This window comes from Mycteria americana, chromosome 2, assembly GCF_035582795.1.
Source record: "Mycteria americana isolate JAX WOST 10 ecotype Jacksonville Zoo and Gardens chromosome 2, USCA_MyAme_1.0, whole genome shotgun sequence".
Taxonomy (NCBI): domain Eukaryota; kingdom Metazoa; phylum Chordata; class Aves; order Ciconiiformes; family Ciconiidae; genus Mycteria; species Mycteria americana.
In genome coordinates, this window is record NC_134366.1 from 104258624 (window position 1) to 104270638 (window position 12015).

General features: G+C 43.9%; 1 protein-coding gene across 1 annotated transcript in view; it reads left to right on the top strand.

The window, feature by feature from the left end:
- Nucleotides 1–2188: 2188 nt before the first annotated feature.
- The window catches only part of LOC142406728 (sodium-dependent neutral amino acid transporter B(0)AT3-like), a 29599-nt gene continuing 19772 nt past the window's right edge, over nt 2189–12015 (top strand). The window contains exons 1-2 of the mRNA XM_075495665.1: nt 2189–2345; nt 10951–11091. Of these exons, the coding sequence (XP_075351780.1) occupies nt 2189–2345; nt 10951–11091 (298 nt within the window). The remainder of the gene's footprint in view (nt 2346–10950; nt 11092–12015) is intronic.

Sequence of the window (12015 nt, forward strand, 5' to 3'; positions counted from 1 at the left end):
AGAAGTTTAAAATATTTAATAAAAACATTTCTAAGTTTGAGAATGACAGTTTGATTCATTTATAATTCTGGATATTTTATTAACTGCCTATTACTTCCAAGTTCCCAGGAGATAGCGCTGCTTTTGCTGATGACAGAAGAGGTAATCTTGCAATGGGGCAGCAGCAGTTCAGAAAATGGCAAAATCTGCCTTCTCTGGCACCCGTGAGCAAGGGGTGCCCCACTCGCCTGGGAGGTCCATGCAGATGGGGGATCCAAAGCACCCAAGCGGTGCAAAGCTTCTTGCCCTCATCTGTCACAGTCAAGGTGCGTAGCTCTAGTTCACGTACACACACACGCGCACGCACACCTACCTTACAACTATTTCAAGCTTCTGACTTCCATGGGACCCAGAGGAGCTCAGTCAGGAGTCCCATTCCTTACGTGGTCACTGGAGAGAGAGAGGGGCACCATTAGAGCACCCAGGCTGAACGCCAGAAGCAGACAGTGTAAATGTCCCCTCTGGATAGGTGGTCCCTTTCATCCAACTTTCATCCCTTTCATCCTTAGGCAACACATTCACATCACTTTGCGGCTCTTCCTATACCCGCCTTTTAAGACAAGAATTGATCCAATATACACCCCGACACTCTCTTATAATCAAAATACTCTCTTACGAGAAATAGGGATATTTAGGGTATATCTACTCTAGAATATACCTTTAGGGTAGTATATCTGCTCTAAACAGAGAGTAAAGTACCAAGCATCGTATGTGTATTGGAATCATTGAATTCATTTGCATTCCAATTTCAATTTTTTTAAATTATTTGAATGTAATTATTTAAGCTATTTAAAGATGTTATTCTGTAATGGGAAATACAATTTTTGTCAGATTTTCCTGCTGAGAAAAAGCTCAGCCACCGAGAATGAGTAAAACCGAGTTTGAAGCGGTCGGCTGCAGGTGGCAGGTATGGAAATCGGGGTGTTGCTAGAATGACCCCAGCACAGCACAAGGCATCTCCCGATCCGAAGCGCAGCAGCCGTGGGGGCGATGGTGGTGGGTGCCCTGGCAGCAGTGGTGCTGTGCAAGTGCTGCCAAGCCACGCTGCGTGTGCCAACTCGTGCCTGCCCTGTGAGACATCCTGGTAAGGGACTGGGAAGTTGAGGTGCTCCACCTATGGATCTGGATGTTTGCAGAGCTGCGAGCAGATGAACTGTGCTTACCTGGGGAGACTTGTGTAGCCTAGATGTGAAATTAGGTTCTGGTTGGATGATCTGCAACCTGAGCATATTTGTATGCTTAGCTGCAGAGCAGGGCTTTTATTTCTCCCTAAGTATTTTGGGGGAAAAAAAATCCATCTTCACTTAGATGCTCTTCCCATTTCGAAAAGGGGAATCCAGGCATGAAGTGTTGATTTACTGAAGCAAGTAAGCTGACTGGCTGACCTGTTTAGTGTGGAGTGAACTGATTTGGCGTGCAAAATAGCAAAACCCGGTATAACTGAAAGACAACAGACAAACATTCTCACATCCTTTAAATTGAAGGAAAGCATTCAGCTCTTGCATTCATCGGTAACTATTTAATGAACAATAAAAATAGTCACTTGGGATTCATTGACAGGTGGGAAGTGATTAACTTCTAGCAGCTATGGTGAAAATGGACCAGATTCTAATGGCTGAGTATACACGGTCTAATTTTTCTTGCTTTTTTAAATTTTCTTTTTGCACTTGCAAAAGATGTCTTCATTCATTTACCTCTATTAACAAACTAAGAAAGGAAATGGCAACACTTCATTCACAGATTTTTCCAAGTATTTTACAATTTTAATAAGTCTGCTGTAAAGGTTTCTTCTTAATTATATTCAGCGTCACACTTCTCTGAAAGTCTCTGAGAACAGAAGGAGAACAGAAAATAGAAACCCGTTTGATACCGAGTTACCTATTAACAACATATTCCCCAGTTCTCTAACTATAGAAGGAGCTGCAAAAAAGTCAAGAGTGGTAACTCTCTATATAATAATAATTCCTGGGTTTGTCTTTAAACTGCACCTTTGGCAATGACACGTTCCTTTGCATCACAAAAAAGGAAGCTCCACCTCTCTTTCCAGGATCCTCCAGTCACCCTACATAAAACCTGTAGGAGAGACAGGTTTTGAAGCATCTTCCCATTTACAGGAAAGGGGCTAAGGAGCCAAGGATATTTCATTAAAATGTCAAAAGATTTATCAGTACCACCTGAAATCCCTAAAGAAGATGGCAGACCCAAGTGGGACAATAAGTTGCAGTATATTTTAAGCTGTATCGGATTCGCCGTTGGTCTGGGGAACGTGTGGCGATTTCCATACTTGTGTCAGATACACGGAGGCGGTAAGATTGAAATGGGACTTTGCTGAAATATTAAATTACAATTCTAATATAACTATACTAACTTATGAAGGGCATGGAAGTTATATGTTTGCATCACTTTTTTTTAACTAGCTAATTCTCATAAATATTTTGCATCAGTTAGATTAGCTTTTTCTATAGAAGTATATTTCATTTTAAAATGATGCGTTCATTTAGAAAGTAAGACCAGACTGACACTACCTCTCAGCAAAACTGACGTTAAAGTTCTTACGTTGCTGCTACAGTCCTGGTGGGAGCAGGAAACTGAACCTGCAGCTCATTACCTTAAGGAAAAGCAAGAAGTCCTTGGGGAGGCCTGAGTGACCCGGCCCCCAGGCAAATGGTCACTGCGCTTTCCTTTGGGAAGGTGAGTGCATCGTTCCCCTCCCTTCTCTGATGCTCTTAGGAGCTACCTCGTCGTCTGGAACTGCCCCTGCACAAAACTAAATTGCACTTTTTGACGTCTGCGAGGCTGTTGAAAATGCTCAGCTGACAGAACACCAACAGGAGCCTGCCAGGTGGCATGAACAGCTGCCGAAGCCTGTCCCTGGGCACCGTTCCCACAAGGAGTTGCTTTAGAAGCAGCCAATTTAGTAAATATAAATGGATCAGAAAAGAGTACTTGATAATTCACCATTCACAGTAGCTTTTGAGATCTGCCATGGTAAGCTGTCTAAAGCAGAGTGAGATAGCAAATTGTTTCAGCCCGGTATTATTCATTATCTTTCAATTAACTGGAGAAATGAAAATTCAAACCTGGGGAAACTGTCAAATAACAGAAAAAAATTATTAAATCCAAGCTTGTTCTACCAAGGTATCTATATTACTTGATGAACTACATATATTTGAATCAACCAAGGAACCACTAATGGATGCTGCCTTTAATGGAAGGAGGTGTTTCAGAAAGAAGTAGCCACTTAGGGACTCTGGTAAGTAGCTGAATGAATGAGATATAGCAGGTTGTATCAACAAAAAGAATCTTGGCATATATAAGCAGAGCACTGGGAAGTAGGTGGAGATACTGCTACCGATACTAAGACAACTTCTGAACTTCTGACTTCTTCTGAAAGTCCACCTTTCAAAGTCAACTTGAAAAATTAGACAAAATGCAGAAAAGCCCCAATAATTATTCAAAGTCCAGAAAACTTATGGGACAAGGAATGACTTAAGAATCTAATCTATTTAGCTCATGAAATTGAAAATGAAAGAGTACGTTTATCATAGTCTATAAACAAGAAAATGGAAATTACTTTGGTGGCAAGGAGCTCTTTAACGTTGAACCTGTAACAGCTGGAAGCTACGATTACACAAATTCAAATAAGAAAAAAGAAGAAGCAGTAGGTTAGATTCCTCCCAGGAGACTTAACGTTTTCCATGATTTATCTGCAAGATGTGAAACCCAGTGAAACTCTCCCTGAGAAGTGCCATAACTGGGTGGTTAGGAAGCCATAGGCGCAAGCATGCTGTTCCTCTCTGTTTGCCCATGGGAATGGCTGGAGAAAGCCTGTCACTTCAGTTAATGATACATGCGTTAATAAGACATGATAAACACCTTTAGAGAGACATCCCCATAGCAGATACGGCATGGGGCCTGCAAGGAAGATGTTCTTCTGGAGCAGGAGCTGTAGGTCAGACAGATACCCTACAGCATCTGAGGTGGCCTTTCTATCTTGGAGCAAGGCAACAAGCATTCACAGAATCACAGAATCACAGAATCGTATAGGTTGGAAAAGACCTTTAAGATCATCGAGTCCAACCATAAACCTAACACTACCAAGACCACCACTACACCATGTCCCTAAGCACCTCATCCAAACGTCTTTTAAATACTTCCAGGGATGAACATTCAGTATGAACAAATGACATAATAAAACTAATATAATGTGATATTTTTGTAACGTAATGACCAATTAACACAAAGCACTCAGTGGAAGGTTTGAAACTCACAGACAGGACCGTAGCATCTCATTACACAGAGCTGCTTCTTGGGGCCATCTATCTGGAGCATGAGGCTCCATGAACTTTGTGCTTCAGGGTTTTGTGCAAATCTCTATTATGGTTTAAGAAGAAGTATTGTTCTACTGACCGTAAAAAGGCTCTCACACCTTCCCATGAAGCACCAAGGGTTGCTTCTCCGTGCTGGAGGCAGGGGACTAGCTGTGGCCAGCTGTTTTTCAACCTCTTCAGATCCCAGCCTCACTTCAGAAGATCAGCAACAGTCGCCTCCTCCTGAGGTTTGATCTCTCCCTTCCACCCCTCCCCTCCGGGGTCCCCAGCATCCCTGCCCTACAGACCTCTACCACCCCAGGAGCAGCGTGAGTCCGAGTGCAAGGAGACCCACGGTGACCTGTCTTCCGGACTGCACAGTGCTCAAAAAGTCTGTTTGCTTCCGTATCCAGCTTCTAAGCACCAATATATCCCACAGGAGCTGCTAGGGACAAAAAAGACAGGGTTTAGAGCAGGTTTAAAGATAATAAAAATAGGAAAATGCTGCAGGGACAAAGGCTGAGTCAGTCCTTTGCTCCGTGAGTAGTAATTTTACCAGTGAAAAATCAGTTTAAAATAGCTAGCAGACTCAGTAACGGCATATAGCTACTTTGCATCACTACAACCAGCGGCACAAGACAGTGGTGAATGAAAGTCCATGTATGGATGTACGGCCAATGTTTGGTCCCTGGATTTTAACAAAGGGCTCAGAGAGTTCAACAGCAAGATGGACTTGGTGACAACGTCCTGTGGGGTTTGTGAATAATTTATCCCAGAAAGCTGGCGTTGGAAGAGTTTGAGTGAGTCATGAAGACCACCAAGAAGACAGAGCTGTTGGGTTTACACCAGTGTACAATGTAGTTGCATTTTTCTTCTGCTAATTTAAGGCAGTGATGGGATTTGGGGTTGCATTTTTGAAAGCAAATAACTCAGATGCAAAAGCCCAATAGATTTTCAGGGGTATTGGAGCATAAACCCTGCTTGTGTGCATCTGAAGATGTGAACACGGGAGAGACCAGCGGCACCGTGGTTAATTAGGAGCCCTGAGAGGTGCAGTGGCTCCGTGCCTGCAGCCGCAGCCACCAGTGCAGCAAAACCTGGTATGGATATGGCATAGACGTGATGATCTAAGGCTGAATGGCTTCTGGGGTACAGATCACGGTTTCACAGCTGGTTCAGGTGATATCCAAGTGTTTAAGAGTTAGGCAATGCACTTTTCCTCATTTCCAGATCTTTTAAAAAACAAGAGATAAAAATAAGTGCTTGTATATTTGTCTCATGTCAGCTGTTCTCATCAGACCTCTGAACCTTATTCATCGCACATTAGTGTTACTCAGTAACTCAGATCTAATATAATATGAGTTTTGCTGACATTTATCACCCGCTGTCGTTACTGATTATTTGGATTTATTGCCTGAGTTAAGTTAGTTATTTACTTTTCATGACTAATGGATATGAATGTTGTTTGCCACAGTAAGTGGAGACAAACACAGAGGTTCCCAGGCAACCGGGGCTGAAAAGAAGTCTCTAAATGGCCCAGTGTATAGTTTGTCACTTAAAACTGAGACCCAGACAAGTCATATAGCTATATATGTACACATACAGTCATCTGAGTATACTTAAAAAAAAACCCAACCCAGTTCTAGCTGGAACTTACTGCAGTGTTTTACTTTTGATTATAGCTAGTATATATACGCTTGTCTAACCCATGAGTATTAAAAATGTGCATAGTGCCCGAGCCTACAGGATGACTGAAAAATATCTTTAATATAAAATCCAGTTTCTTTCTAGGAATATAAATACACATAAACACTAAAGACCTGGTAAAAAGGGAGAACTGTTTACTTCTGGGGCAATGATTTACAGACTTTCATAACCCATGGCCTGCCAGAGCTTTTGCTAGAATTTGAACTACAACTTGCTACAAAATGCAGTTGCCTGGCTCACTGTGTCCTCAGAAGGAAGATAAAATCTCAGGTATACCTGGAAGATACTGTAAAAACAGGTATACCTGGAAGATACTGTAAAAAAAAAAAAAAAGTATGTTGGGAAGAGCAGAATTGTTCACGCTCTGATAGAAAAACAAATTATGTTATAAGTAACAAACCTCATTTTCTGGATTGTTACCACGTCCTGCTCAGGTCCTTGGTGAAAAGCTATGGCATTTAGGGTTTATCCTTTCATAACTTGTTGTATTTGGTTGCCCTTTACAGCTCAGGTTGGTGCATGCTTGCACGTGGGTGCTGCACACTTGCATCCTCAGGCATGAGTATTTCATAGGGCAGTTCACCAAGGTTATTTTATAAGTTGATCTACAGGTGTTACCCATCTTCATTTGAAATGGCTATTGCCCTCTTGGTTTTCTGGACATGGCTTTAGCTCCTTCGTTGTTGCTCAAGCAGATATAGTCATTTACATGGGAAACTCAACCCTGCAAAGTTTCAGAGTCTGTAAGACGTGCAATGTAGCCTGTAAGTCAAAATCAGTGCCATCATAAATATGCTGCACAAATAGGACGTTCATAGTAGCTCATGCTTTTCATCTGAATTAAGGCACGTGCAGAAGACATGACAAAGACCATGAAGTATTGTTTTGCAGAGAGAGGGGTGAATATGATTAAGTTGCTGCTTTTTTTCCTACCTGATACCTTGATGTGACTCGTTGTTGTGTTGGCTACTATGCTGCTTAGCTGAACTCCCATGGAGAAAGGGGGACAGGTCTGATAATCCCCTTTCAATAGCTAATAGCTTCTTCTCTGTATCTGAAAAAGTAGTTATCACCTATTGCAATTTCTTGTAGGTAAAACATAAGTTATCACAAGTATCTTGCCACTAAGTTCTCAGTCTTTTGGAAAAATGCACCCATCACCATTTCCGCTATGTATCAACAGAACCGGTGAGGGGGATCTCTGAATGCTTGTTGCATTGTATCACATTGAGATATGCTTTCTGAATTTTTCAGGCTCTATAGATGCGTTTCCTTTGGAATTACTACTTTGCCACATTCCAGGTCACTTCGGTCTTCACTATAATTATTTTTTTCCATTCCTAAATCTCTGATCTGAAGGAAATTTATTATTCATATTCTGGCCCTTCAAATGCTGTTGTGTCTTTAGATCATCATTTCAAGTTACTTGCCTCACGCCTGCTAGCTGATCTGCAGGCGCTGGCAAGATGCAACAATGAGCACATGGATCAGTTCCTCTAAGTTTGCCTCCACCATTTAGGAAGTCTTCATTGGTACCCCAACATCAAGCAAAGCTCTTGGGTTTTCTTCTCCGCTTCTCACTGAGGCTCATCAGTTTCTACTGGTCTTGGTACATCTTGATTAGGAGGTCATCTGGCTGATACTTCAAACTGCTTTACATTTCCACTAGTCAGGTCTATTGCTCTCTCTTTCTAAGATGTGACAAAACCAGTTTGGCTGTTTCACTCTGCTTTGCCGGTTGCCATGATTCAGCTTTAGACTGCGCTCCTTCGTTATTCTCCTGGTCATTCTGCCCTCCGGTGCATCAGCAACTCGCAACAGGCTGCCTACTATTTCGTGGACTTGCCTTCCAGATCGTCATGTGTAGGTGACCGGGCCCTTCAAGTGGCATTTTGCAGGCAGAGGGCTGCATATGGTTGAGTCGTTGCTTTTCTGACCTGCTTTGCCTGTACATTGCAATCAAGGGGCCAGGTTTTAAAAACCCTCAGTGTATCTGGAGCGCACCAGGTATTTTCTTTTCTACTGCCATGACTATAGAGCTATCTCCACTCTAATGGTTCTTCTGAGTTAGCAGTGATACCGACCGTGCTACACGCTGGTGCTGCTTGTCACTTGGGACTCTATTGTTCATGAAACCAAGTTAGCAGATACGCAGTATTTGTAGTTGTTGATAGCCTGATTTCAAAAAGCTCTTGTAGGCTTTCTGTGCCTTCTCATGTGCCCAGGGATCGTTCCTCAGCTTTGCGGTATCCTTGTGCAGGATCTCCTTCCACACTAACTTTTAACTCTGGTAGATTTTGCACTGGTTTGGGTTTTTTTAACTTGACCTTCTTTTAGTAGTGCACGTATCTACTTGCAAGATGGATGCTTTATGCATCTTGAGTGTCTTTCTGACAGAAGGAATAGTGTAGAATAAATTTTCCTAGGTCATGTCTCAGGGATGCAACTAAATCATGTCCTGGTGATACTTGTGATTTTTATGGACATTTCTCCAGGCTTTTAAGGTACTTACAAATGCTTGATCACTATCATTTTCCGTATTCATTTTTTGAGAGGAAAAAAGTTACTGAAGCTAAACTTCTGTTTTTAAAGGTTCCCCCCTGGGCTTGCTTCTTATGTATGTCATTTATTTTCCTTTCACTGTGGAGCATATAGATCTAGAATATCTAGCTATAAATACACCTAGAATATCCAGATATAGAATAATTTGCTTACTGGCACTTTATGATTGTTTCTGCTAAGGTTTCCTTTTCCCATGCCTCATGGAAGCCAAACCTACTGAGTTTCTGCTGTACGGGTGCTACACATCACATGGGTGCTGATAGGGTTTTGCTGTGCCCGTGTTTGAATGCTCTGTTTTGTGATACATGCTCTGTGTTAGGTACCAGCTCGCTTCTTCATTCTGCTGCTTGGATTTTCTTCTTGCCTTTTTCACGGTTAGATTTCTCATGGCATTTAAAAAAAAAAAAAAAGTATTTAAATTCTGCCTTCTGGCACATCCTCCCCTATCTATTAAACAGAGCCCTTGACTATGCAGTGCTAGAGGGTTCCTGCTCACTATTAGGTATCTGGTACCTTTCCAGTATCCTTTTTCTTTCTATGGGTGGGGGATTTTATTGTGGAAAAGAGTAAGCTTCAAGTGCTTGAGCAGACTGTCTATGCTTTTCCTGACTATTTCCTTTTTGCCTAAAAATACTGTAAAGCAAAGGAATGAATAACTGAAAACATATTTTTACACTACAAGCCATTTGTTTGGATTAGGTTTGAGAAAGATTAACTCCGTTAACTATTTCTTCTTAGCCCAATCTTCTGCCATATTTTTATATTTGCAGATAGCATATTTTTTATGTCGTTCTCATGGAAAACCAGTATTTTCTTTCCAAGCATGGCATTATGTTTTGCCATGCTGTAAATATGACTGGAGAGACGTACAAACCAGCACAAAGTAAACAGGCTTTTATCAGCAGAATATCTAAACATGCTCTGCTGTCAATGGTTCAACTAGCAAACAGAAAAGGGGAGAGAGATAAGAGAGGGCAGTTTGCACTAATTATTACACAGTTATTTCCAGGGAGATATGATATGGGAGATAGGTCTGTCCCTTACGGAGAGCTCTGCTAGCAAGGGCTCAGCATCGCATGGGTTGCAGCGAAGCAGTTGCTGCCCGGAGCCGGTGTGCGGCCAGGCACCCAGGCGAACAAGCAGGGTGCTCCGGTCACTCGTGTGAATATTTTGCTCTTCCCAGGAGACGGGCCAAGGCATCAGGCAGCCAGGAGGGCTGGGTGGGCACCCTCGGGGGTGCTGCGGAGGGGGATATTGCAGCAGGTTTGAAGGAGAGCGCGGGACCGAGCATGGCAAAAGGTTACCGAGTTCTTGCAGAAGGGACCTGCAAATCCCTTAGTATTTACATGGGCGCTTCGGTAGGTAGCTCCAGGTGAGATTTCATCAGGCGGTAAACCACTTAAAAATAAGCAAACTATTGTGGTCCTTAACACCGTCTGTAAATCTCTCTCTTCGGGGGGGTTTCTAACAGCCACTTTAGAGCCTCCTCCAAGCAAGGGGACTACTGAGCAGGGGTACCGAGGATCTAAATTGAGGATTTAACATACCTGGAATTAACTGTGAGACTCCTTTTTCAAATCTGCTTCTTAGCGGTTAAAAACATCTTAAGAAATCAGATCATAAGGAGAGACATTTATTTGCACCTTTGGCAAATTCATTGAGAAGAGCTTTGCCGATTTTTTTTCCTATGTATTTCTTGATAAAGGGCTAAACCATTAAACAACACACCTTCTCTGGGCGTTGTATGCAGTTATTGCAGCACCTAGCAATAGGTAGCAAAGTTATTGCAATTCCTAGCCCAAGTGATTCGATTTATCTGCCCAGCCTTGCTTAATAGTCAGTGATTGCAAAACACAGGAGCCATTCCAGGAAGAGACCAGAAATCCCCGTGCGTTACCCCACCTCCCTCTCGGGGCCGAAGACGAGCGGATGGCTCTCTCCGATGGGATGGCGCCGGCAATGGTGAAGCTGCTCTCCCTGCCAGCCTGGAGGGAGGGGAGAGGGTTTCAGAGCTGGAAGAGCAGAGCTGGGCAGACTCGGATATGAGATTTGGAGGCAAAGGAGGAAATAGTGATGCTACTTATAACGGGCTGTGGCAGTGCCTGAGGGGAAGCATCCTGCAGCACTAAGCATCCCAGTCCTTCCTCCTACACCTTCACCAACAAAATTACCAGTAACAGATGTTACTTGGCGGGTATCCCTAGCAATGCTCCCTCTCTCAACATATCCACAAGGACTTTGTTAGGGTCATAAAGCAGACAAATTACAAACCAGTAATTTCAGTGAGGTGCAGATAATCATGTGGCTCAATTGCACTTAATTGCGTTTTCAGGGGCATTCCTGATCCCATACTTCATCGCTCTTCTCTTCGAAGGAATCCCACTGTTGCATCTCGAACTGGCCCTAGGACAGTGCCTGAGGAAAGGCAGCATCGGTGCCTGGAACACCATCTCGCCTTACCTCGGAGGAGTCGGTACGTCTCTTGGGGTCCCAGCTCAAGGAACTGCAGCTGAGCTCCCCCCCAGCACTCACTTCCTACAGACCTGTGCCTGGTGCTCATTAGGGCATCGCTCCCGTCAGGTGTCACCCCAGACACACAGGAGCCTCAAGCGCAAACCTCGTAACCTTTGCCGTGGGAAGCACGACGATCATGAGCTCTGCTAGCCAACGCTGCCCCGTTCCTACCATATCTTGGAGCTTACGCAGGAGCTGCCTGCCCACAGTGCTGCTCGCTCCTCCCTCAGAGCCCCTCCAGGAGCTCCTTCTCCTTCCAGGGACGGTTGGACTGGAGAGGGGGGACAGAAAGATACGAAATCAGGAACGGGAGCCTGGCACCTCCTAAAGATCCTAAAGCACCTGGGAAAGCTTCCCTTCAGGAGAGGGGGGCACAGTGGGGCAATTGAAGGGAGATTATTAACATGGCTGGGCAGGAGGGACAATCCACACAGCAGCGTGCATCAGACCGGCGTGCAGCCCCGTACCAGCAATTTTTTATTTATTTAACATACACTGAAAAAACATACCTTGCGTGCATTGTTAGGCTGCAAAAAGTGAATGGGAGCAGCCACTGTTAGAGGGCTGAACCATCGGCTCCACCGGTTTTGAGATAGTACCCTCCTGCCTGCAGGGGCAAGGAGAAACCCTGGGATGCTTCAGCCAGGACGGCTGGATCACGCCCTGCTTTAAGCAGGTGCCTGAAAATGGGATTGGCAGCTACAGCCATGCCTGAGGGCATGTGTGGGAGGAGAAGGGGTGGGTAAAAGGAGTTATGGAAGGGGCTGAGGGCAACCAGGAAGAAACACCAAGCAGCAGGGTGGTGCCTCCAGCTAAACCCATCTCCTGCAATTAGGTATGTCCATCCTCCCTTTGCAAGAATGCAAGCAAGCAAGCAGAAACT